Genomic DNA, 26,616 nt, shown 5'->3' with positions numbered 1-26,616 from the left:
ACTAGTTTAATTAGTGATTCATCTGCCAATTGTTTTCTCAATTAATTGTTTGGTATGTAAATGCCAGAAAACCAAAATATATTAAATTTAAAATCACATTAAACAGAAAAAGCCGCAAATGTTCATGGTTGAGAAGTTATAATCAGGCATTTTTGCTTAAAAAATGACATCATTATTAATCAGTTGTAAAAGGAGCAGCTGGTTAATTTACTAACTGATTAATCGACTATAATAGATTCATTAATGTTTCAGCCGTTCATTAAATTAATAAAAAAAATTCTATTTATTTGAATTTTCTTATACACAACATAACGTTGGTCAGTGAGATATGATACAAAGATTGAAGTAGCAAAAAAAGAGACATCATAACAATACAGTATATGCATCCTTAGAAAATATAAGAATATCAGCAAGTCATAATAATAGAGTCATAAAGCCCAGAGAAAAACAAAATGTTATCTAGATGTTGTTTTTGACAGAATAAAACCATACCAAAGTACACTATTAATATCAATGCTACTACTAATAATAATAACATTCATAGACCCATCTAATACATCTAAAATAAGTAAATGCGAGATCATAGTCGTCGATTGGAACCATCTTTTCAGTCATTTTAAACCTCATCTTCATCTCTTTCCAGAAAGGTAATCTCAACAAGTACTATTTTGTTTCTGTAGGTATATTGTGAATATTATGTTGTGACTGAGGGCTGAAGGCTGAAGGCTGAAGGCTGAAGGCTGGTAAACAGACAGCTGGACAGACTCTCATTTGAAATCTCTGGCTGGTTTATGTTGATCATCCGTCTCTGTTGCATCATGCTCTGACGCTCTGTTTTTTTTACCATACATGTGTTTTTCTGTTCATTCTGCCCATGCTCTGCAGCTGCTGGATGCCAGGAGAAACAAGGTTTGTCCCTATGTTTGCACCACGTGTTGTGTGCACAACATAGAGTCACCTTCAGTGTGGCGTGTATTTTCAGACACCTGGCAATCCCTTTTGCACCATTACAACCTCCTCTCCTATGAACCTCCGCAAGGAAGTGAACCAGCAGTTTACCCTGTCTCCTTTTCCCGTGAACCCTCATATGTTCCCCTATAAACACTGTGACACTATACTGTAAAGAGTAATAGCTTTGTTCAATTGTGTCAATCTAAATGTGTCTGGTGCTCCATTCCCCCTGTAGTACCACAAACCCTACGACCCCCAGACTGCCTGTAAAGTGGGTTTGATTTCAGTGTAACAATCTGCTTCCTCTCCTATAAATCCTGATTGGGCCATTTTCTGGACATAGATTGATCTCTGGAGATATCTGCTGGAAGAAAATGTCAACAGGCACCGCCAGGCCTGAGTCAATCTGTGACAGAAACTCAGTCCTAAACCCAGAACCGACACCCCCGCACACAAAGAAATATAGTAGGCTTAATAGAGATTTGATTTTATTCTGGACACACAAATTCACAAGCAAGCACGTGTTCATTCAACACGTTATTGTGCCGTCTCTACGGTGTAAAGATACTCCCCCGTCTCACAGGAAGGCGTATAAATAGCACATTACACAGACATTCCGCGTGTCATGAGGACGCATTTTAGGCTGTATGCCATGCAGCAAAACTACAGTAACTTCCACAGTTAGGTTAAGGCAACAAAACCACTTAGTTAGGTTTAGGAAAAATGGCATGGTTGGGCTTAAAATAAGTACGTAAACAACTATAAGTAACATACATAGCACAAAACATAAGTACGGAAACACGTCACAAATTTCACTAAAAAACACGTCACAAATGTCAATAACAGTCCTGTGTGTGTTGGACCTATCCACCTCCACACCCGCCTGCCATAAGCAGTCTTTCTCACTTTATATTCTACGTCACTAGCACTGAGTGTGGCTTATATACGTGGATACGTTTACTTTACGGTCAGTACAGAGTACATGGCGTACAAATGACACGCCAAAAGCAAGAAAGGCGTTCTTATTGCACGCTTAATGCCTTGAGCATTATCGTAGCTGGGATACTGTAGGTTCTGTTGCCGTGTCTGTATATTCCTCAATTGTTGACCCCACCAATAACAGCTCCTTCAAATAATCATACAAAGCCTTTTCCTACATTGTGCTCCGTTAGCTCTCTGACTGTCACAGAGCAAAGACCTCTGCTGCGCTACAGGGAAGCACCGAGCTGGTCTTCTGCTTTGATTAGCATATTAACGACCCTCATTAACTCTGCTCACATGTCTAAAAACAGAGCAACCTACCCTTATAAATTAATAAGTTTGACAGCTGTGATTTATTTCAAGCCTTAATATATATATTTTTAATAAGTCTTACTGTGATTCCAATCCAGTGGACTCAAATTTGATTCTTGTTCCAGAATAAAGAAAAACAGTCTTCTTCCTCTCTAATATATTTCCTCAAATAAGCTTTACCGTCTTTTGACAGCATCATTTGTTTACAGTGTATTTGCTTCTAAAGATTGGTAAGTGATATTTTCCCCCCGTTTGACCCGCTGTAGCATTTTTCCACAGAACCGTGTGCAACAGAAGTGTGTTTTATATGTGGTCACCCTGGTGTGTAGTGTTGTCATGAAAAACTTTGCCTTTATTCCTGAAATTAATGTCAATAAATGTCGAGTCTCTCTTTCAGCATCTCCAGATGACCATCCAGGCTCTGCAGGACGAGCTGCGCACACAGCGAGACCTGAACCACCTGTTGCAGCAGGAGGGCGGCAACCGCTCCATGAACGACCACTTCACCACCATCGAGCTGACGGAGGAGAACTTCCGTCGGCTGCAGGCCGAACACGACCGGCAGGCCAAGGAGCTCTTCTTGCTGAGAAAGACCCTGGAGGAGATGGAGCTGAGGATTGAGACCCAGAAACAGACGCTGGGCGCCAGGGACGAGTCCATTAAGAAGCTTCTGGAGATGCTGCAGAGCAAAGGGCTGCCCCCGGGGTCGGGCAGGGTGTCTGAGGAGGAGGAGCAGGAGAGAGCGAGGCGCATCGCTGAGGCAGAGGCCCAGCTCGGACACCTGGAGGTCATTCTGGATCAAAAGGACAAGGAGAACATCCATCTGAGAGAGGTACTCTATGACCAGGGTTGTGTTGATATTAATACATGAGATTCACTGTTGAAGACTGTTTTTTATATTTGTCGTCACTAGAGGGCAGTGCAGAGTCTCTCATAATCAATATGCTCTACTCTGCGGCTCATATTGTAGCCTATTGATTATGTAATGTATAAACTGAAAACTGCAGAGCACATCAGATGCATTAAACGTTTTACATGTGTATAGACAAACATTATATGCATTTTGTTCTGTCTTTTTTAGGCATATAATCCTGCTTTTTTTTTAATGTTGTATCTTTTCTAAAAGGAACTGCACAGAAGAAATCAACTGCATCAGGATCCGAGCAAAACCAAGGCCTTGCAGACCATCATAGAGATGAAAGTAAGAACTTGAGTCACAATATACAGCCTGGCTGAATTCTTTAAATGATTATTCTTCAACATAACGCTTCATGGAGTAATTCATATGTAGTTAACTTCCATTTTCGATAGGAAGGTTCCTCCAACTATGACTGTATGCAAAACAAACGAGCTAATCATGGACAGTCTGTCTAAAACCAGATGTTAAAAGAGTGAAAAGACAGATGTTGTATTGACACGCCTTCTATTATGTAAACCGCTGCATGTCCAAACAGAGCTGGTGTGTGTTCTACTGAATCTACTGTTGTTATTGTGATCATGAGCAGCTGAGTCAATAGTAAACACACACTGACACATCTCTCTATCTCTGTCTCGCACACAGACACACTGTGTATCCGCTCACAAAGCAGTTGTATAAACATCAACAAGAATCAATATTTCTGTTCAACATTACAGCTGTCGTGGCTGGAGAGGAGAGGTGCAGCAGCCAGTCATGCCAAACTACATCACACTGGTTTCACCACAAGCAATCACATATTTCATTTCAATAATTATAACATCGCAGACTGCTTAATTTTGTGCAGATGAGCATTGTTTCACATTTTCACTCAAAGTTTTTGAAGACACCAAATATGTAAAGCTGAACTATAGCAAAATGTGTATAAAATGATGCACGAGATATTTTGAGTTTTCTATCTGCTGTAAGTTGCTCGTGCAGGTCTTAAAATGGCATTTTTAGATTTGAATAATTCACTTAAGATATAACAGTGGAATAAGCAGACAACGAATATGTATGTCATGTTTTATGCAACTTTAAAGCTTCAGGGGAAGCTTTAAGGACATTTAAATATTGGGACAAATATTCATATTACATTAGAAAATATTTTAAAAAAGATAGACTGCAGTTTTAGAGACCCCACCCATCACCATCAAGTGTGACTGCGTTAAGCTTTCAGCTCAAGCAAATGACATTTTACATACACATTGCATTCTTTAAAACCGATGCATCTGTAATATGCAAATATGCTTATATAAAAACGTCTATTCAGATCAACACTTGTTGTGCCGCTGAAGACTCCACCAGCCTCACTGCAGAGGCCTGACATCACTTCCTCAAAATAAATCATGACATCATCGCTGAGCTGACACAGCCCCTCTCACTCGGCTGGATCGGCGCTGTGCAGGCCCCAGCCTTTCCCCGGCGCGGTCATGTGACATCTGTGCTCTGGGATCCTGTTGATTTGCGTACACAGCGAGGGGAAGACCCGCCTCCACCTCCTCCTCCTCCTCCTCCTCCTCCTCCTCCTGCTCCTCCTCCTCCTCCTCCTCCTGCGCTGTGCAGGAAGACCCTGCATCTCTCCCCTCTCCTCTCTCCCTCTGCCGTGTCGATGCTGATGCTGAAGCACGAATAATCCTCCCTCCCCGTCTCCCCTACATCCCTCCCGCCCTCTCCTCCTCACTCACCAGAGACGGTGCACAGTATATAGCCTGCCTGCTGCTACCATGGAAACAGGTGTGGTTGTTTATGACAGCGAGAGGCCAGTGTGCAGGGAGATAGATAGAAAGAGAGACACGCAGAGGCAGGGGAAGAGAGATAAAGAGCACTGATTTACTGACCAGGTCGATGTACCAGTGATTACATGTGGATGGAATAAAATCCCCCTCCTTTGAAGGTACTGTGTCTTGTATCTATCGCAGCGATGTTAGTTCGTTGATGTTTGTCTCGTACGTTGAGACTGAGGTGAGATGCAGCGGTGGGGCGAAGTGCATGTACATGTGCAGTTCTCATGCATTAACCCCTCAGATCGTTCGCGGATAGCCTATCGTTCCTCATTACGATACATTTCCCATGGTCCTCTGCAGCAGGCTCTGACTGACCCTGCTGACGGCCACAAGTTCATAAGTTCAGAGCCACTAGGAGGAACGAAGGAGAGACAAAAAGAGAGAGAGACAGGAAGGAAACAAGGTTACTCCATGCTCTGCTGGAGAGGGAGATGGACCATGGCTAATCTTAAAGACGTTGTATTATTTATTTAAAAAGCCGTGAAGCTAAAGCTGCACTCACAGTCGCAGTCCAGAGACTGGATTCTGCATCGATCTGCAAGCAACTCCGGCAAAAAGCCACGGCTTGTTACTTTTCTTCCTCTCCCGCTGCACGTTCCTCTCCGGTCCTGGCCGATCTCGCCGTGCAGGATGTGTGCTCAATATTTCCAAATGGTGATTAATCCTCTGAGCGGCTGCAAGGAGCTGGGTGGAAAGCTTCTGATTTCACCGACAGATACACTGCAGTTGCTCTCGGCCACACCAAAGAGCTTCTTCCAGTCTCTCTTTATCTCGTTACATCTCTTTCTTTCTCACTCGCTCTGTCTTTTAGTCTCTCTAAATCTTTTTGTTTTTGTCAGTCCTTCTGTCTGTTCTGGACTTGATTTGCAGCATGCAACTTGTGGACATGCCAGTCTGGGTTTTGAGGTGTGTCTCCTCTGCATGTTTGTGTGCAGGACACCAAAATTGCCTCTCTGGAGCGCAACATTCGGGATCTGGAGGATGAGATCCAAATGCTGAAGGCGAACGGCTTACTGAACACAGAAGACAGAGAGGAGGAGATCAAACAGATGGAGGTCTACAAGAACCACTCTAAGTTTATGAAGTCCAAGGTAGATACCGTCCTGCTTTGTGCATGAAATGCAGATCCTGCGAAAACATGAAAAACAAACACGATTGAGTCGTTCGCGGTACAGATAGAGCTGTGCGGGGAGGAGAATACTAAATTAAGCTGATGTGTGTCTGCTTTAGAATTTAGTGTCATCAGCAAAGTGTCCTGTTGGCAACTCTCTGAGAGATGCTTCTCTGCTGTTTTTTTCTAAAAGGGAAGCTGTGTCAGGAATACCAAAAAAGGCAAAATCGGCTAATTATGCTGTGGCATAATAAAATACTTTTCTTCCTTAATTACGTATAAAAGCTGGTTACTTTATTATTCTGCTGCCAACAGACAATTGTGATGTACATAATGTCTGCTTTAGTTTTCAGACCAGTCACACGCTCCATGACGACACGATGACTTGTGTTTTAGTAGTTAGAGCTACCTGGAATCTGTGATCGTATCAAGTGTTTACATACCGCTCCTCGCATTAGTCGACCAGGTGTAGACCAGCATCAGTTTTGTTGTTCTATTTTTAGACCTCTTTTCATCAATCATGAATAGAGATGATGTATAATATATGATGAATGCAGGGGAGTCAGTCCCAAATGCATTTTTAATGAGAGAACGCATTGATGAAAATAGTGCAAAAGCCGTGCTGAGTAGCTCACTGTTTGGTAAAAAGAGGTTCCCCTCTTCTTTGTCTCTCACACACACACACACAAATACAAACACGCATGCTGTGATGGTACAACATTACGTTGCTCATGTTAACTGGTTGTTTCACATGTATGTAGATTGACCAGCTGAAGCAGGAGTTGTCAAAGAAGGAGTCGGAGCTGCTGGCTTTGCAGACGAAACTAGAGACCCTCAACAACCAGAACTCAGACTGCAAACAGCATATCGAGGTGCTCAAAGAGTCTCTCACTGCCAAGGAGCAACGTGCTGCCATCCTGCAAACAGAGGTAACAGAATAAAAATCCCTCAACTTTGTTTGTACACATACAGTAAATCAACCCAACAATACACTGCCTCGTGAACATTTTCATACTCCCGAGCCAAACTGAGCAGATAATAGGCTCGCCCTGAGCCCGAGGCTTAAAATCATATCAGCGCTTTATTTACTTTGGGACTTCAAACTAGCTGTGACTCAGGGCACCGCCAAAGAAATGGTAATGCGCAAGTGTACTGTCACAGCACATCTAATAAACATCAAACAGCTGCACTGATAGATCAGTAACTGTGGAAGCATTACAGTTATTGTAATGCACAAACTGAAGATCATCTCCACGCTAATAAATACTCGCTCTGTTCCTTTGCAACTGCATGGAGATTAAGTTAAGACGGATAAATACTTAAAAGCCAAAACCATAACCGTTTTAGGTGTCTAATAACTCATTTTAACTAATTTACAGTCCACATTCTGTATGATTCTTTTATTGTAAGTGTGTGTTTTTGGCTGTGTCGCGCTTCAGGTGGATGCTCTACGTCTGCGTCTGGAAGAGAAAGAGTCCTTCCTGAACAAGAAAACCAAGCAGCTGCAGGACTTGACGGAGGAGAAGGGCACTCTCGCCGGAGAAATCAGGGACATGAAAGACATGCTGGAGGTCAAAGAAAGGAAGATCAATGTCCTGCAGAAGAAGGTGAGAATCAGAGTTGCCATTGAGGATGTTTGAAGGGATGATAGGTGTTTTTAAAGTTTATAAAGTGGGACTACGATCTGACCAAACTATTTACTAACCACTCTCTGAGTTATTCTTACATTATCTATCCGTTACACCCGACTATTGTGAGTAGGCTATGTTGGTGTACTTCACATGTAATTTTAAATGAGCGTTGTTTCATCAGACTCTTGTGTCCTGGACTAAACCAGTCATTCTGTGAAAATAACAAGGCAGAGTGGTTACTCTCTCCATTACGAGTGAGAGAGTCTCTGTTGCTCTCAGGGGGAAAGTGTCCATAGAAAGACAAGCAAGAAGATATTTCTGCCTCACTGGCTCTAGTGTGTGTGTGTGTGTGTGTGTGTGTGTGTGTGTTTGTGCTATAAATACTCACAGAGTTGTTACTCCCTCTCTCACCCTGACCTGCTCACCAATTCCCTTTGCTTTTTCTTCCTCTCCTCTCTTGTTCTATCACACTTCCTTTTCCTCATCCATCCACTTTTATCTCTCGTCATCTCTCGAGAATCTTTGTTTTCTCCTGGTTTGGTTTGATTTTGTTTCTCTGTTGTGTCAATCATGTAATATAGTACTTTAGATCAGATTAGATCGGTGCACATTTTGTCTTTAAATAGTTGTGTTTTCTACATTAGTCTTAATTCCGTCTCTTCCTCACAGACGGCAGCTTGATTTATATGCCGCTCTACTCTTTATTCTACTTCTCAGACTCTTCTTCTTAAAAGTCTGGCAGTTTTTGATGTATTTCTTGAAATATAAAATGCTTCGTTGTAAAGCCCCGGAACATTTCAAACTATGAACATGACGTTGTCTGTAGAGGGTATTAATCATCAAAGACTTTAGTAATCTCCGAGTCCAGCTATAACACCAACTTTAAATACGTCTCGGGTTTTGAGAACATGCTATTTACACCACTGCTTTTCTGCTTTTTTCCTCCTCCTCCTCCTTCTCTGTGTGTCAGATTGAGAACCTTCAGGAGCAGCTGCGGGACAAAGACAAGCAGCTGGGGAATCTAAAGGACAGGGTCAAGTCTCTGCAGACCGACTCCAGTAACACAGACACTGCCCTGGCCACCCTGGAGGAGGCGCTGTCAGAGAAGGTATGGTACAGCACTGTAGCACTTGGATGGATGCAATGAGAGTTCACAGTTGGGATGTGAGCAGCTGCTGCATGACTAAATCATTTGTTCCTCTTTGGGAGGTCATCTTAATGAGAGTGTAGCAGGTTTTCTGTCCCACTGACACAAAATAGGTTTCTTTTCAGATTCTGTATCTATCAAACTAATACGATTTAAAATGTTGGATTTAAAAGCTGAAGTCGGTAACTTAGAGCAAATATGATAAAAAGTTATTTTTATAAAACGGTCACTATATCCTCACATTAGTGCACGAGACAGATCATTTTTGAAAAGTTTTTAGTATTCTGTTAAGCTGGAAAGTGAGAGAGTTTGCTCCAGCCCGTGGGTGGTGGTTTGTTTTGGCTTGATTGTTTTCAACATTGCGGCCAGGTCACAAACTTTCTCATTTTACAGCTAAACCGTGCACTACAAGATGTATCTGAAAACATTTGAGGTGAGAAATAGACATTACAATAACAGAATATTGATTAATATTTGATCCGCGCTGCCTGTTTGTTTGACCGTTTGATCGAAGTTCACGAATGTAGCGAGCAGTTATTGACCGCTGCTGTAGAGACAGCTCGCTCTGATTGGTTGTTTTGGTTCGGGCACGTTGAAATCTTGCAAATGCCATTAGGAGCACAGGAGGAGGCAGAGGAACATGATTTTTTCCATGTCATGCACTACTGTCAGCATATGGTGACCATTTTATAAATACAACTTTTTATCATATTTGTTCAAAGTTACCGACTGCAGCTTTAAAGGAAAAGTTCGACATTTTGAGAAATACACTTTTCGCGTTCTTGCCGAGAGTTAAATGAGATACAACTGTATGGTAAATATGAAGCGACCACCAGCAGCCAGGCAACCAGGAGGTTAACGCTGCCGGCCAAGAAATAGTCCGGCAGAGTCAGTTTTTGTAAAGATTAGGGTTGGGCGATTGGACAAATATACTCTATCTGTTATCGACAATTGGCTGAGTACATCTCCGGTTGTTTTTTTTGGGCAATATTTATTTTACTAATTTAATGTTTTTTTGTCAAAGATAAAAGTAATAATCCTTCACGTTTACTCCTACTTGCAAACTTTTTGTGTGTGAAATTTCTCACACCTTAAAGGTGTCACTTGAGAGCTGCTCTACTCTTACACTTAAGTCTTAAGTCGCTTGATAAATGTGTCTTATTGCTCACACTCAGCTAAGAAGTTTTAAACTCCTAAATTGGCATTTTTAAGTGTAGATCTTATGACTATTTTTTGTATATGTGTGTGTGTGTGTGTTAGGAGAGGATTATAGAGCGTTTAAAGGACCAAAGGGAGAGGGAAGACAGAGAACGTCTGGAAGAAGTCGAGTCCTATAAGAAGGAGAACAAGGATCTGAAGGAGAAGGTCAACAGCCTGCAGATAGAGTTAACAGAGAAAGAGGTCAGTGAGTATGCATGGAGCAAAGAGAATGTGAAGTGTGTACACATGGCTGCATATTGTACACATGCTGTGCCTTTATGTTTCTCTAGTCTAGTCTCTAGTCTAGAGCATATATTGTACCTCTTTCTTTCGGGCCTTTATATGACATCTAAGCTGCGGCACTTTAGCCTAGTTAGACAGGAGGTCTAACTGTTTGTGCTATCTGTCCACCTGCAGTCCAGTCTCATCGATTTAAAGGAACATGCTTCATCCCTGGCGTCATCTGGCCTCAAGAGGGATTCAAAGCTCAAGTCGCTGGAGATCGCTATTGAGCAGAAAAAAGAGGAGTGTAGTAAGTTGGAGACGCAGTTGCAGAAGGTACGTGCGCGTTTCACAAAGCACAATCACTCACCAGGCTAATGTGTAGATTTGATTTGGATTATATGAAACAGATAATTACTAATCTTTAACATATATCTATATTTTGTATTTAGATGTAAATAATTCACAGATTTCACATCAGTTATTAGTCCTGTCCCTAGTTTTTACACAACTAAACACGTATGTTTCATTTTCATTGTCACTTAACTTTTTGTTATACTGGACTCGGAGCTCTATCATTCAGTTGAAGAGGGGAAAATCCACAGTCTTAATTCAGGGCACACAAAAGAAAAATCCTCCACAGTTCAGTAAAGCTAACATGATTCCACAGAAGTCTGTCGCAGCAAATACATGTTCATACAAATATACAACTGTTGGCAATGAAATCCTACTACAATGTCCATGTCGTAGCTGTTCTGGAGCTTTTCATTGTGTCCCATGATCTACATCTGAAACTGACAGCTAAAGTACAATTTAAAGACTACTGCAACTCCACCTGCTGAGGAATATCATGTGATATGATCGATAGCTCCTGAGTAGAAACTATATGGCCGTTGTGGTAAGTTTGTTTTGCAAAAAATACGGTTTCCAACGTCAAGAATGAACTTTCAGTCTCAAATTTACAGTTGTTGTTTTTTGTGACCAACTTTATTTTTTTTAAATTTCATTTCTCATTTAGTTTGGTGAGGGTAGAGGAACATAACACAAAAAGACTGAATGCACTCATACAAGGAACATAGACATAATTAAAATCATTTAATAAAAAATGCAGAGAAGAAGTATCACAATCTCTGGCTTGGGTCTTTACAATATCAAAATTTAAAAACCTTATCCACCTACCCCTCATGCCTTATAACTATATACCCATTGGCTGCAGAAAGAAAGAATAAACAAATAAAATAGATAAGAAGCAAACTAGATTGAAAGCATTATCCAATTATTATCATGTGTTTCAAAAGTGACCTTTTTTTATTGTTGTTATGAAAAGAATATTTACAGATAAGGAAGAGGTCTAGGGTTTAAATTGCCTTTTTTAGTCCCCAAAACACTCCCATTTTCTATGATAAACGCTTCAACTTTGGCTGAACTGTGAAGAGCTTTTCTCTGAAGCCCTGAATGAACACTGAGAGATGTCCCTCATTAATTGTACTGAACTGCAGATAAAAAAAAACAAAGCTTGCGTATCCACTGTGAAGAAAATAATTAGCTCACTGTGAGTCCAGGGACCGTTTGGATGGAGACTATTATGTAGGTATAGACTTGACAAATTGTGAATTATTACTTTTAGTCTTAGAATTAAAAGAGTTTGGTGTTTTTTCTTTCCGAGGCCTTGCATTGTGTGTTATTTTCATGGAGGATAACTCTGAATGAGTAATTCCTCAACAGAACACACTTTTTGCAATTATATATATAACAAGGTGAAAACTGAAAACCTGTAATCCTTCATTAAGATAATTCCTGTTCTCTAAATATCACTGTAATCCGGACTGAACCAGAAACGTGAACCTGCCTTTTATAAAACCCAGTTAATTAGGATAATGGCTACCATCATTTTTTTCTCTCCTGTACCAGGCTGCACTGCTTTGTTAGACCGCTGCAGGACACATACAGTCCATTAAATACCCCCCACCCACCTCCTCCTCCTCCATAATCCACAGACTCTCCCCGTGTCTGTTCCTCTACATTTGTCCGTGATGTGTTGCCCTTAACCTGTAACAACTTGTGCTGTACTGAGACTATGTTACTGCTCTGTCAAACACGTATTGTAACATGTCTGATCCTGCTGTTGTCTCCTCTGGCTCTCAAACTAAATCCTAACACTGACTCTCCCGCCCCCGCTCCCTTCCTCGACCCCTCCGTTTGCAATGTAGCAAGCTGAGCAGCTATTCAGTCACATGAACAATCCTGTAAGTCCCTCTCTCGAGCTCTCTGAGGCACATATTGAAAGCATGAGGACCACTTCTTTGAAACATGCTATATGGTTATCATGCCAGCCCCCCAGCACAGGTTCTGCTTTCACCCACCGAGCCACCCAGATGCATGTTGACCATCGCACTGTACTGATCTGATGAGCTTTATACTGCACTCAGAGTCCTGTGCAACGTACTCATTCTGCAACTGTTTGTGTTTGTGACACGTGTGGTGAAACTGGTGCTACATATACAGTATTTAATAGTTCACTTTATTTGATCAGTTGGAATTATACAGTATATCTTTTTATTATATTATTGTGGCTCTATAGTTGGTTTATCTGTGATTTTTTTTTCTATTTATAATCTTTTTATTGACTTATTCTTGCACATTAGAGAAAGAAAGGCTCTGCACACTTACGTCGAATGCAAGAATTTAAAGATTAGGCTACGTTTTCAGACAGTAGACCTTCATCACATGCTTGAGAAAAAGCATCAATCTCTTCTTCATACTCAGATAACGTATGTAATGGAAGTCAAAGGACATGGCCTGGGGTTAACTTTCGGTTTCCTCATATCTTTTGACACCTGCAACCCTGGAATGAACTGTGAAACCGAACCGTCTTTTTCTATTTGTTACTTAATTATGTTTGGAGATGACAGAGACATTTTTTGGATTAGTAAGATTTTTTTTTTTCTGTGTATTTTAGGATCCTATGTCAAGCTTTAAATAGTTTAGAGGGATGATACATCAACTGATATCTGTTTTGAAAGCTGATGCAGAGATTTGATATTTCCTCATGTGTATCACTGATGCATTTTTGTGGAGCTTAGTAAAGTCGTAGAGGCAAAACAGGTTACGCTTTAATTATCCTGAGGTAGTTTATTTTCCTTGATACTTTCATTAACAAGTACAAGAGATCACAGAAACAGAGGATAAGTTCCTACAATCCTCAAAGGCATCATTAAAACCTCATCTTTACCATAAAAAAATGAGTTAGCATTTTAGCACTTCCGGGTCCCTCGTCTGGAAGTCAATGGGTTTTTAGTTAGATGCCTAAAATGAGGTCTGTGGTGAACACAAGCTGAAGAGATTTTAACGTTTTGTTCTACGATATAAAATATGTTACAAGTGGCTAAATGAGACTGCTAAACATCACCACGCCGACTCATCCGCCTTTACAGCCTCGTTGTGTATACTCGCGCTCATGCGACCCTGGTGTAGTTTGTTTTAAGCCTAACGTTAGCTTTTTTACTTCTGGCGATTGCATTTATGCTTCAAACAGTGATGTTTAAAGGGACTGTTTGTAACTTTTTAAGCGTATAAATGTAGCGGGTCGGCACACATGCGCGTTCGCATATGCGCGCTCGCGTGTGGCCGGAGCCTCGTCTCCGCTGCCTGCTCTCCTTCACTCAGACAGCGCACTCGTCCTCGCTGTCTCGCTCCACCTCTAGACGTGAACGCGTGCTCACTCCACACTGCAGAAGAGTTAGTTTAGCTCTGAGAATATCTAGTGAATGTAGAGTGGACGTTTGTGCAGAAATAAATGCTGCAGCTCCTCCAGACCAACAGAGCTTTCCCGTGTCTTGTGAAGTGACTGGGCTCCTCAACGAGTTACGTCATCGTCTCGTTACCGACCGGGTGCCGGTGTCTTCGGCTGCCGGCTGCGGTCGGGAGGTGATAACGTAACTCGTTGAGGAGCCCCCCTGCTGAAGCCTGCGCTGAGCAGGAAAAGCCAACACTAGGATCAGCATTGATTCATGGAGAGACCTTCGTCTGGTCAGCTAACATTACTGCCAAGCAGCTGAAATATAGAGTGATATTGTGGTTTTAGCTGACGTCTGTCGCCTCACTGTTTTGAGGGATGCTCGGTCATGTCTATGTAGAGCGAGCAAGCGCGAGCTCGACGCTGACTTTCGTTGATTTCAAGGCCACAGGTGTCGCTGTTAAGCAGCATTTCTGAATCTTACAAATAGTCCCTTTAATTGTGGAGATTATGTTGCTGAACAAAACGTGTAAGTATCATAAACTTGTGATTGCCACTGAGCTTATTTTCTACAATAATCCAAAACCCAATGGAAAAATCCCATTGGCTTTTTGTCGAGGGAACCAGGGCGATGCTAACTTCCGGGTTGGCCTACAAAAATACATCATCCCTGCAGCACTATATGCCCACACACTTATACCCATAGGCTGAATGGAGCCTGATTTCTGTCCAATAAAGTTATTTTTCATAAAGTATTTTTTAAATACTTCCACATTGATTAGTGGATCTAAAATAACTTGATGTATACTTTACAATTTGAATCATTGAGAAAAATCTCCCACAAGTTAAACCCAAACGTCGCTCCTCATGCTTAAAATATGACACTTCCTGTTAGCCGACAGATCTACTCGGTCCCTGTTGCTTCTGTTTCTCCATCGTTTTGACTGACAATCACAAAAGACTGTGCAGCTTCGTTGGGTTTGCATGACATGGTCGACCTTGTTGCATGTTGTCACTGTCAGTGTTGCCACGCTTCTCTTTCGTCTCAGTGTGGTGCGGTTAGCTGAGGTGTCAGCCGTGGTTGGAGGTCACTGCAGTGTTTTTGGTGGATGCTCTCTGGCTCTGTACAACTCTTTGCACCTCTGCGACCTGTGTTGACTTGTGTGGCTGCATATTGTCTCGAGGGTGATGTGTAAAGACTGTAATGTACTTCATGGAGAGTTACAAACTGTTGCAATAATACCTGATTAGTTTGTGACAGATAACCGAAGAGACAGGATCACGATTTAGCATTTCACTGCCACTGATTTGTTACTATTTTTGAGTGTTAAAGGGCTGAACAAACACACACACATACACAGTCCTGTATTCTGCACACTCACCAAGTGTGCAAAGTGACTGGGAGTCTCAGAGGGCTGTTAAATGGAGCTAAATAATAGCTCTGTTAAAGCTAATGAGCCAGCACCAGTAATGATGCCCTCATCCACAACATTTTAGTCTGCTTTATTCATTCAGAAAGAGAGAGAGAAGAGAGAGAGAGAGAGAGAGAGAGAGAGAGAGAGAGAGAGAGAGAGAGAGAGAGAGAGAGAGAGAGAGAGAGAGAGAGAGAGAGCAGGGGGAGTGGTTAATATAAGACAGTGATGGACTGCAGTGTACTGTATGTATCTCTCTTCCATGGGCAGTGAAACTCTCTGTTCTGTGCTGTACTGCATGGTTGTGTTGATGTTATAATGTTAACTGAGTGTACCTTCGGTTGTGTGTATGTGTGCATGTGTGTGTGTCTCCCTGTGGCACGCGGATGCAGAAGGCCCACGAGGTGGAGCTGCAGTCCGGTCCCAGGGGGAACCCCGAGTACGTGGACCGGGTGAAGCTGCTGGAGAAGGAGGTGAGCTACTTCAAGGACGAAGCCAACAAGGCTCAGACGGAGGTGGAGAGACTCCTGGACATCCTGCGAGAGGTGGAGACCGAAAAGAATGACAAGGACAAGAAGATCGCTGAGTTGGAAAGGTAATTAACTGTGACTGTCTAGATACGTTGGTTAAAGTAACTCGTATCGTAAACTTCTGTTTACCCTGATGTGATTACTCCCTTTTTGTCGTACAGTGTTTACTATTGTTATATTTATAGAAATAATGAGTATATCTATATAAGACAAGAGAGACAGTTCTTATACACACAGAATCAACAGACAACATGACGACACAATGTTAGGACCGGTGAAGTGTGGATATTATGTACACTGTACAGAGACAATTAGCAAAAGGAGCTCTTACATCTGTATGCTATTTCGACAAAATTGTTGCATTGTTATATTTAATTACATTTAATGACAATTTTGCAGACCCTTTTGTCCAAAGCTACTTACAATATGTGCATTCAAACTTGATAGGAATAAGAGCTGTTGTTCTCAGTCTGTTTATTGTATACATAATATCCCTAAACCAGGCCTATTCAATTCACTTTTTAGAAGGGCCAGATTTGAAAAACAGCAAAGTGCCAAAGGGCCGGACATTTCCATTTCATATTTTCATTCACATATCTTGAGGTCAGAGGTCAAGGGAACCCTTTTTGCCTAAGTTTGGAGCGTCATTTAGTTATTAGTTATGTAGCCCCCATCCCGATGGTTGGTACCCATGGATACGTTTTGTAGTTTCATATGATACCAATATCTTCACTTCCCGCTACAGACTGTGAAATACATTTCCGGCGATCCTGCGGGTCTCAGAGGGATAATACTTTTTTCATATTTATAAATGATCAAAGGGCCGGATTGAAGTCGGCAATTAAATATGCTCTCAGCTCCGGACCAAGAGATACAATAATACAAACATACAATATACTGTATAACAAAACAAGATACAGCAAGGTAGGGCTGCCCCCTTTTAGTCAATTAGTCGACTAATCGGTAGTTTTGGTTTTAGTTGACTAAGATTACTTTAGTCAGTTAGTCGTTTTTTATGCTTTTTTCATGCTGAATGACTCTTTTCCAAGAAACGTATGATCTCTGGTAAATACAAGATTTAAAGTGGTGCTTTTATGTGATTCTTTGTGGAGGAACTCAAGATCTGATCTGTCGATTAAATCAACTAAGAGGGGGCAGCCCTACCTTGCTGTGTTAGTGTTAGAATTTCTTTGGCCGAGGAAAGTCCTACAGCAAGGAGAGAGACCCTCAGACGAAAAGAAACAACGAAAACAAACCAAAAGAAATCAAATGTATATGTAGGCCTGCTGTATATATCCTCTTTTTCCTATTGTTACATATCCAGACATGATAGATGTCGTCAACAATGGGAAGAGTTTAAAGGGCTGGTTCACCAAAATTACATAAAAGTACTTCTCACTAGTGCTGTGTTGTGTCTTTTAATGTTATTATTCTTAACAATACATTATGTTGCTGTTTATGCTCTTGGAAAAGTTAAAATAGTAAAAAGTTGTTTATCATCTTTAAAATGCCCTGTTAAATGTTCTCCATGTTCTGAGTGAGCTTCCATGTATCTTTGTATACATGTACTGTCATTTTCCCGTTGTTATGTACAAGTGTGACGTCATGAGTTTGTCTCAGCACAGTGTCTTGCTCTGGATCCAGTCCTGGTCTTGTATAATACACTCAGAATCCACCTTTTCCATGGACAATAGTTGCAGCTGCATGTTGAGATACGCACAGAAGGAATCTCTGTAAAGGTTGTGATGCTAATGTTAGATGTGATATTAGAACACAAAGTGCCACTCAGTCCGACCCTTAGTGGAAGCGGTCAAACTGATTCCAGTTAATGGACCACATAAATAAAGCTGGTGGTCTCATCAGCTCTTGGCTCAACTCTCAGTGCGGTACGTGGTCCAGATTCTCCGCACTGGAAGCAGCTTCTGGCTTTGGTTCGGCTGATGGAGGAGACCGTCGTCACTCACTTGGACTTGAATTTAAACTGATGAGACTGATGGACTGCATGAAAACGACACATGAGCGCTGTCTCCCGATGTCAGTCCCAGTCCCACCAGCTAGTGATAGGGGCCATTTCGTTTCTGTCATGCTAATTTGTTGGTGGTGTTTGATTAATTGAGTGTTCTTGTCTTTTTTTTTGCCATCTTTACCCTCTTTTTTTCTGTCCCTTTCCCCTTTCTATCTTCCGTTTCATGCCCACCTGTCCCTCTCTTCACCCTCCGCCATTGATCATTTTCAACTTCGGTCTCAAACCTCCTTTTTTTTTGATTCCTTTCTCAAATCCGATTCTGTTTTCTTCTCTATCTCCCACGCAACCTCCCCCGACACCAGCCCCCCTCCCTCTGCCCCCCGCCCCATCCCTCGTCCCGGTGGCAGAGCTCCCCCTGACCCGCTCCCTTCTGTGTCCGCTGCCCCCCAGCAGATAGGGGGCATGGTGTGGGATTTCCTGGGAAAGTGAGTGCTCTGCCCTGGCACTTCAGCTCGGCTGCGTGGTTAAAGTCTCCAGACTGCGACTGCTGCAACTGCATCTGGTTTCACCCCGTGTGCCTGGGTCTGCCTGCTGTCTCAAGGATTCACACATCTTTGTATCAGAGTGACGGGCTCTGGTTTTTAGTGCGTGGTGATATTGCTGTACCGGTATGACCCGTACACATGATACAAAGATCCCTGGATTCATCTTTGCTTTTATTTCTTCAGCATGTGTTTGCTCAGTGGTTTTGCGTATGTGCCATGAATGTTTTTTGATCAGTATGTGTGAGAGAGTTGAGAGAGTTTATGCTGCATGGTTGTTTTTTTTAACTGCGTGTTGCGACCAGTATTAAAAGCCATCTATGTCCGCACTGATAACAGATTGGGGATTAAGTCAACAAAGATTTTGTTGTATGACGAATCAAATTACAAATCAAACAAATTAAAACACCACGTCATAGAGTATGATTGATTGCAGGTGGCTCATATAATGTATGTCTTAATAATGAAAGTTATTATGAAGTTCAAACCTTAAAGTTTGAGATTTGAACCAGCTCACGAGTACAAAACTTAAAGTCATAATTTTGCAATATTTTGTCCAGGCGTTGATATATTCTGTTATTCTGTGATTCAAAATATTACTCTTTTCCTTTTGATTCCCTGAACAGTAGACGTTACTTTGCGCTGGGCTTCCCATTGTGGTCTGTTTCTGTAATGATGCATGGTAAAGTGACACAATAAGACCAATCACACCAAGGATTCAGCAAACTAGCAACCAAATTTCAGATTTACGCTGTGAAATTTTCAGTTGTAACTGAAAGCACCTATCAAAATCAGGGGTGTAAATCACAAGTTCCAATACGATATTGTATTGATGCTTTGGACAACGATACAATATTTGCTGATATCACAAAGTCTGCCTGCGATCGATAGGAGACGATATCATAAACCCATTTAGCACAATCAGTTAAATTTATATAAACTCACAAAAGGCAACTAAAATATGATTAAATTCAATTTTATTACTGGGCTCCGTAGGAAGGAGGTGCGCCTGGATGGAAATAGTGACACAGACGTGCCATGGGAATTTCAAAATAAAGGCGTATCTTAAAGATGAGGATATGTATTGATGTTTTCACTTTGCATCGATGATATTGAAGCGTTGATCATTGAATTGATGTATCGATCAAAAAGTGCACTTGTATATACAGTATATATTTAATACTGTGAATACTACACTATAAACTGCATTAGAAGCCGTTTTCTTGGTGTGATTTTCCCAACTGCTCTCGTTTTGTTTCCCCCATTTAATTTGACTCTACTTTTTGTCCCTCTGTGTCCTTTGTTAGAGCACATAATGCACATTTACTCACTTGCAGACACACATACTGTACACTTCTTTTTTGTGTTTTTGTGGTGTTGGCTGTTTGTTGCAGCTGATGTAGGTAGTCCCTGTCCCTTAAAGCTGATGCCTCCTCCTGCCATGAGCACACTTCCCCTGCTTATTCCATCCACCCATCTGCCCATCTCTCCCTATACGTCACCCTCTGTAATTCTCACCTTCTAATCCTCCAAGTAACATCACCTGTGACAGCCCCTCTTTCTTCTAGTGGTCTGTCCCGGTGCCCACCTTCCTGCTCTCCCTCCCTCCCAACCTGCCCCACCCCGCCCTGCCTAGCTTGCTCTACCAGATACTAAAAAAGGAAATGATCAGCCAAGTGGCCTGCATGAATAGAGCTGCTGTGCTCCAGGTCTACACGCGCTCTGTGAGTGAGGTGCTGTAGTAGGTAGGGTCTGGAGTGTGTCAGTCCAGTCGGGTCTCTTGTGTCTGAACAACCCTGCATCCATAACTAATTCATAACTAGATCACTCCTTCTCTCGGTCAAACCACTGTCGGCTTCCCCTCCTTTTGCTCGGCACTCAGACCTGTCCTCCTCCCTTTCTTCTTTTGCCCTGCTGACTTGTGCCTGTCTGACTGCATGTCTGCCACTCCCAGGCTTGGCAGCAGATGCACATGGTTCGATGTTTTCAGAGAAGCATCCTGCATTAGCTGCGTCAGGCTGCAGAGCAGCAGCCGTCACAGGCGCCCCTGTGATCTCCCATGTTGTTTGACAATGAACACACTGTGATCTCCTCTGGGTCCTCTCTATTGTTTCTTCTGTGGTTGTTTCTTTATGTTCTGGTTCTAATGTCTCTTTTTTTTTTACTTTTTCTTTTGTGTGCTCTCGTCTGCTGCTTCCAATGTCTCCTCCACCACTCCCATCATCTCCTTCTCTTCTATCTCTATCTCTCCCCGTCTGCAGTCTAGCTCCCAGGTAAGTAATGCCCTCCCCTCCCCACCCATTGCGCACCCATCTCTACCTATATCCATCCTAACTCTAAACCTGTGAGTCATCTCAGCAATTCCATATTAACATGAAGCAATCAATTCATCTGTGATGCTCATGTCGTGTTGCTGTCCTGGTGATCTCATGCATACCTGACATGATTGTCCATTACGCTGTATTTGTTCTTTTTGTTTGTGTTTCATGTTTTTTTGTGGTGATATATGGGAATATATTGTACCCTACTCATACATCTACGAACTTCTTACCTAACACTATTGCCTCAAGAATGTATTTCTTAATCGATGAATGGTACAGCAACTACAGAATGGAATTCAGAAAAATGATTGGCATGGAAATGCTCTAACATTTTTATGTTTTTACAGACAAGGAGGCAAAGACCTGACTAAGAAGGGACCAAATATCAAACTGGGACCACAAGGGGACAAGAAGGGCTTAGGACAAGACCTCCGTAAGGACGGCTCCATGGACGGCGGCCACCATGTAAAGGTGCGGATTTACTCTTGAGAAATACACTCCAGTTGCCAGTTTATTAAAAACCTTCATCAATGGAGGATTTATTGTAGGACTGTTATGTTAGACCAGTGGTTCTCAAACTTTTTTCAACAATGTACTCCCTTTGAAATATTTTTTCAGCCAAGTACCCTCTGACCAGAGCAAAACGTAACTGAACAAACGTAATCTTGGACGATTGCGTTTGTTGCGGCAGTTGACAGTTTACGGCAGTTAATGACTGCATTTAAAATAGTAATATTGAATATAAAATGTGGTTTATCTAACTTACTTTTAAATTTTTTATTGAACTTATTATAGTATGAAAAAAATCTCACATACCCCTTGCAGTACTCCAAAGTACCCTTAGGGGAAAACACTGTGTTAAGGCCGTTACACACTGGCTGTGTTTTCTTTTTCCAGTGCGATTCATTTGTTTCAAACTTTTGTTTTTGTCATGAGTACTTTCACACAGAACACAAGTATTACGTGGTGAATCGGAATGAGAATGATTTCTGAGCTTTTGCACCTTGAGTAAAGGCATCAACCAATCACGTTGTGCGGAACCAGTTAAGTTGCACCTATATTTATGAAACAACAACACGGAGGCTCCGTAGTCCGAACCAGGAGGGCAAACTTTATGACTCAACTTGACAAAGGCAGCGCTGAACAGATCCACTCCTTCCGTTCTTACCTTTCACAATAAAAGCCCTAGACATACAATATTCGCAGGCGAGTATTTTAAATTTTTGTGTCATTTATTCATCACGCCCCCGATGTGTAAAGGCCTTTAGAAGGCATTAGGTTTTACAGAGTGTAATTACCAGTGATATATGGTTTAATACTTTATTAATGAAACCTACATTTCTATATCTATGTGTCTAATTTATACATTTGATGTGTGTTCCCATATAATGCAGTTGGAGGAGCTGATGAACACGCTGGAGAGGACGAGGCAGGAGCTGGATTCCACAAAGCAGCGTCTGTCTTCCACGCAGCAGTCGCTGCAGGAGAGGGACGGCCACCTCACCAACATGAGACAGGAGCGCAGGAAACAGCTGGAGGAGATACTGGAGATGAAGTTAGTGTCATCATGACTTTTGATGTCAGCCTCACAAAGACAGCTCATCATTTCTTTTCTCGTGGTGTGTTTCTGGCTAAGGCAATGGATTCATTTATTGTCTAGAAACAGATATTCTCCCTAAACTATTCACCAAAATAACTTCTAAATACATTTGAGGTGAAAGTTTAAAGTCACATCAGTGTTTACACTCCCATAGTTTGCTTGTTGGTCTATTATGTATCTGAACAGGCTTATCGATTCTCAGAGGGTATTGTTAAATACTTAAAGGTTTTCTATATGATATCCAGAGCATTAATATAGCAGCAAACAACTATTTGCTTTGTAAAGATATAAAGGAGTAATGTCTACCTGAGCAGAGAATGAAGTCGCTCTCCCTCTGTGTGTGTTGTAATACGAGCTTCTCCTCGCTTTGTTGACATAGCCGGGCCGGCCGCGTATGCTTTTAGTGTATGTTAACACTGTTAGCTCTGTCAGCAGTATTGCCTTGGTTTTCACTGTAAGTGCTGTTAGCACCGTTAGCTACGAGCTGGTGTCGCCATGCTGGAGGCTGTGCAAAGGCAATAGAAATGCTCCCAATCAGGGATTTAGCACCTTTAAATTGACTAAATAGAAATATGCTTTTTTGCATAAACTTCCTTGAGTGTTGTTGTCACTGTGAGGTTGCCAGGCAAGAAATCGTGTTGCACATAAACATAACCCCCCCATAAAACCTTCAGTCTTTATATGGTTTAAACAAGCCAGCTGTTTCCCCCTGTATCAAGTCTTTATGCTAAACTAAGCTAACTGGCTGCCGGCTGCAACTTCATCGTCATTCATTGATCATCATCTGGCTCCTGAAGCTGAATCCCTGCCGTAGATTTACTCGCACTTAAACAGCATTTGGCACGGAGGCAGTTAAATTGAATTGTTGTAGTTTGATCTGCAGTTTTTTAGTTAAAAGATTGTAATGGGATGTCTTATACCAATATACCATTTCTTTAATGTTCTTTCTATTGTATAGAAAATAAAGTACTGATGCCATCATGTTGTTTTTCTTCTTCAGGCAACAAGCTCTGCTGGCAGCCATCAGTGAGAAAGATGCTAATATTGCACTGCTGGAACTGTCTGCCTCCAATAAAAAGAAGACCCAGGAGGAGGTGCTGTCCCTCAAGAGGGAGCGGGACAAACTGATGCACCAGCTCAAACAACACGTTAGTACCGCAGCACAATGTCAAGGAAAATTCTGTCTGCACTGTAGCTGGTTGCCAAGGCAACATTAATCAAAACGAAAAATGTAGCTGCAACTAGCCATTTTTTTTCCATTTCAGTCTCAAGTCATTCCACTCAGCAGGTCCAAGTCAAGTTCTCATTTGCACATTGCAAGTCATTTGCCACTCTTCTCTGGCCATTTACATGACATTTCATTTGAGCTCTGATAGTCTCCTATCAAAGCTGTGTTCATTGGCATAGCTGAGGTCAAATTCATTCAGTGCATAGGCCTGATAATGTAATATTCAAGGTGTGTTTACCAGGTCCAAACTTGAGTCTTAAATGTTTTTGCTTTCAAGCCTCAAGTCATGTCAGGTCTTCAAGGAGTCAAGTCTCAAGTAAGTAAAGTCTTGCAGCGGTCAAGTCCAAATCAAGTCTTTGACTCGAGTCTCACTCGAAATCAAAGTCTCAGGTCTATAGCTCCAGTATGAGTTATACACCAGGAATTCAGGCAGCGACAATATGGCCTCCTTGTGTCTCTGTAAAGCTGCCTTCACATGAAATGTGCTCTTCACTCACCGCGTGGTAGGGCGCAGAGCCTTGCAGAGACAGCGGTAAAATATCTCCCCAAAAAGAGCGCCATTCCCTGTTTCTAGGCAACAACAGCTGTTGTCATTGGTTGCGCTTTGAAAGGTCAGCGGCAACCGAGGTCAAAGTTTAAATATTTTGAACTTTGAGCGCAGAGCTCCGTGGCGGGCGGCACCACTCTCCCCATTGGAAAACAATGGCACAGAGCGATTTTACCACTGATCATGTGTAGACGGCTTAAGGGGACCTATGTTGCCTTGATAAATTACTTTTGAATTCTATGAAACGTGACAGATGCTGCAAATTGTCATTCAACTTAACATGACTCACGTGTGTAGCTGCTTTTGTAATTTATTTACACTTAAACATAAAAGGAAATATTTTTTACACAACTGATTCTCATAAATCATAAGGATGTATACACAATGCAAGGAAAGTGCATTAATAATAGAGGTTAGACATAGACCCACATCGACACGGACTGATAGACACTTAAAGGAACAGTTCAACATTTTGGGAAATACTCTTTTTTGCATTGTTGTCAAGAGTTGGATGAGAAGATTGAAGCTACAGCCGGGAGACAGTTATCTTAGCTCAGCATAAAGACTGAAATGAGTGGAGTCTCCAGGCAAACAGCGGAGAGTCAGGACGTCACTGCACCCAACCCAGAAAAAGTTCCAGCTCCCATTAAACCACAACTTGTCATCTTTACAATGTCATTTTTGTACCGATATAACGTGTTAGTTAGTGAGCTTCAGAGGTGCTGTAAGTGGATTTTGTTACCTTTGAACAGAGTCAGGCTAGCTGTTTCCAGTCATTATGCTAAGCTAAGCTAAGCTAATCGGCTGCTGACTGTAGCTTTGTATTTAGTGCACAGATGTGAGAGTGGTATATATCTTATTATTTAACTCGTCAAGACAGCGAATGAGTGTATTTCCAAAATTTTCCTTAAATTGTGTATTTTCTAAAGGAAATCACAATGACCTTAAAAGTGACTACAGTGATGAATCAATAGCTGTCTGAGGAAAACAAAGAAACGTATAAGCCTCAGTGTTGGTTGCATGGTTATTGCACTGGATTGTATTACATTGTACGGTGTTCCTGTTTTTTATGTCAACCCACATATACTGAAAATATGTGCTTTGTCCAGTCATAAACTCATTTGATGTTCATTGTGAGGGAATAATGTTCTTTTTAACAGCAGATCATTATACACTAACCGCTTTCCTCTTTCCACAGACACAAAGCAGAATGAAGCTGATAGCCGACAACTATGAAGACGAGCAATATCATCCACACGGCCCTCACCACCCTCAGACACAGCCCCCGCACGCTCAGCCTCAGCCCCAGCCGCAGTACCCCCACGCTCCCCACGCTCCTCACACTCCCCACGCTCCCCACGCCCCCCACGCTCCCCACGCTCCCCACACCCAGCAGACTCCATATCCACACGCCATGCATCCGCAACACCCGCAGCACCCGCAGGCCCCCCAACAGCAGCAACACCCACAGCAGGCACAACCCCAGTACCCTCACCCACAGCACCCCCAGCAGCACGCTCAGCACCCGCAACCGCCTCCCCAACACCAACAGCACCCGCGCCCACCGCAGCCCCAACACCCTCACCAACAGCACCCACAGCATCCTCCGCAGCACCCGCACGGACATCCCCCTCCGCAGCACCCTCACCCTCAGCATCCACACGGCCCTCCCCAACAACAAGGACCCCAACATCCACATCCCCAGCACCCTCAACACCCTCAACACCCTCAGCACCCACAGCACCCACACCACGCGCAGCATCCACGTCACCCATCGCCCCATCATCGCGGAGGGCCGGCCCGAGGACCCCCGCATGCTGGTCACCGCCCCGCGCCGGACCAGGTTAGATGTCATTTTGTTTTAAATTCCCACCAAAGTATAGGCCTGGAAAATTGTTGCCAAAAGCAGTACTGCAACTACTTGGCACATTAATAAATTCTCTGATGCTTACTTTTACTTTTAAATGATTAAAACGCCTATTTTTATCTCACTGCCTGCTGCTCCAGTGATGTCTTTTGATCAGCAGTTACTTCAGTTTCTGTCTACTTTCTTTCCCATCATGCATATCGCTGCTCTTGGCCTGTAACACTGCCACTAACTAGGATGACGACGAGGGCATTTGGGCGTAATCCTTGCTGTGACAACCAAAGCTCTAATATTGTTTTGAGGGGTGAGATATGTTTAAGACTTTCCCACATTATGATTGTCAGTGTCCTCTCTGCTATATTTCATAACGAGAGAAAACGGCTGCTTGACGTCTGGATATTTGTGTTTTGTCATCTCTCACATTTAGATGATTCGGTCACTACTGGAGGAGCACAGCCATGCCATGATGTTGAGACACTACCCGACCAAACATTCATTACCTCCACTCAATCAACACTCAGCAATGGGACCTTTGTCTATTTTCCGGGGAAGAGGAGGGGGCACTCAGGT

At 42.4% G+C, this 26,616-nt stretch overlaps 1 protein-coding gene across 7 annotated transcripts in view; it reads left to right on the top strand.

Moving 5' to 3' along the window:
- erc2 (ELKS/RAB6-interacting/CAST family member 2) overlaps positions 1-26,616 on the top strand; it is a 41,152-nt gene extending 14,536 nt beyond the window's left edge. Inside the window, exons 3-20 of one of the 7 annotated variants that reach the window (XM_074636297.1) lie at positions 2,642-3,076; positions 3,371-3,445; positions 5,922-6,077; positions 6,859-7,026; positions 7,537-7,704; positions 8,699-8,836; positions 10,136-10,276; positions 10,493-10,633; positions 12,508-12,543; positions 15,838-16,040; positions 18,304-18,426; positions 21,152-21,275; positions 22,199-22,359; positions 23,405-23,552; positions 23,910-23,948; positions 25,378-26,022; positions 26,283-26,350; positions 26,474-26,616. In XM_074636297.1, the coding sequence (XP_074492398.1) occupies positions 2,642-3,076; positions 3,371-3,445; positions 5,922-6,077; positions 6,859-7,026; positions 7,537-7,704; positions 8,699-8,836; positions 10,136-10,276; positions 10,493-10,633; positions 12,508-12,543; positions 15,838-16,040; positions 18,304-18,426; positions 21,152-21,275; positions 22,199-22,359; positions 23,405-23,552; positions 23,910-23,948; positions 25,378-26,022; positions 26,283-26,309 (2,928 nt within the window). In that variant the 3' untranslated portion in view covers positions 26,310-26,350; positions 26,474-26,616. Of the gene's footprint in view, positions 1-2,629; positions 3,077-3,370; positions 3,446-5,921; positions 6,078-6,858; positions 7,027-7,536; positions 7,705-8,698; positions 8,837-10,135; positions 10,277-10,492; positions 10,634-12,507; positions 12,544-15,837; positions 16,041-18,303; positions 18,427-20,744; positions 20,757-21,151; positions 21,276-22,198; positions 22,360-23,404; positions 23,553-23,909; positions 23,949-25,377; positions 26,023-26,282; positions 26,351-26,473 lie in introns of all 7 variants that reach the window. The other 6 variants (XM_074636321.1, XM_074636288.1, XM_074636333.1 and 3 more) reach the window with 6 other exon arrangements.

Source organism: Sebastes fasciatus, chromosome 1 (genome assembly GCF_043250625.1).
Source record: "Sebastes fasciatus isolate fSebFas1 chromosome 1, fSebFas1.pri, whole genome shotgun sequence".
Classification (NCBI taxonomy): Eukaryota; Metazoa; Chordata; class Actinopteri; order Perciformes; family Sebastidae; genus Sebastes; species Sebastes fasciatus.
This window is presented reverse-complemented; position numbering and strand designations above follow the sequence as displayed.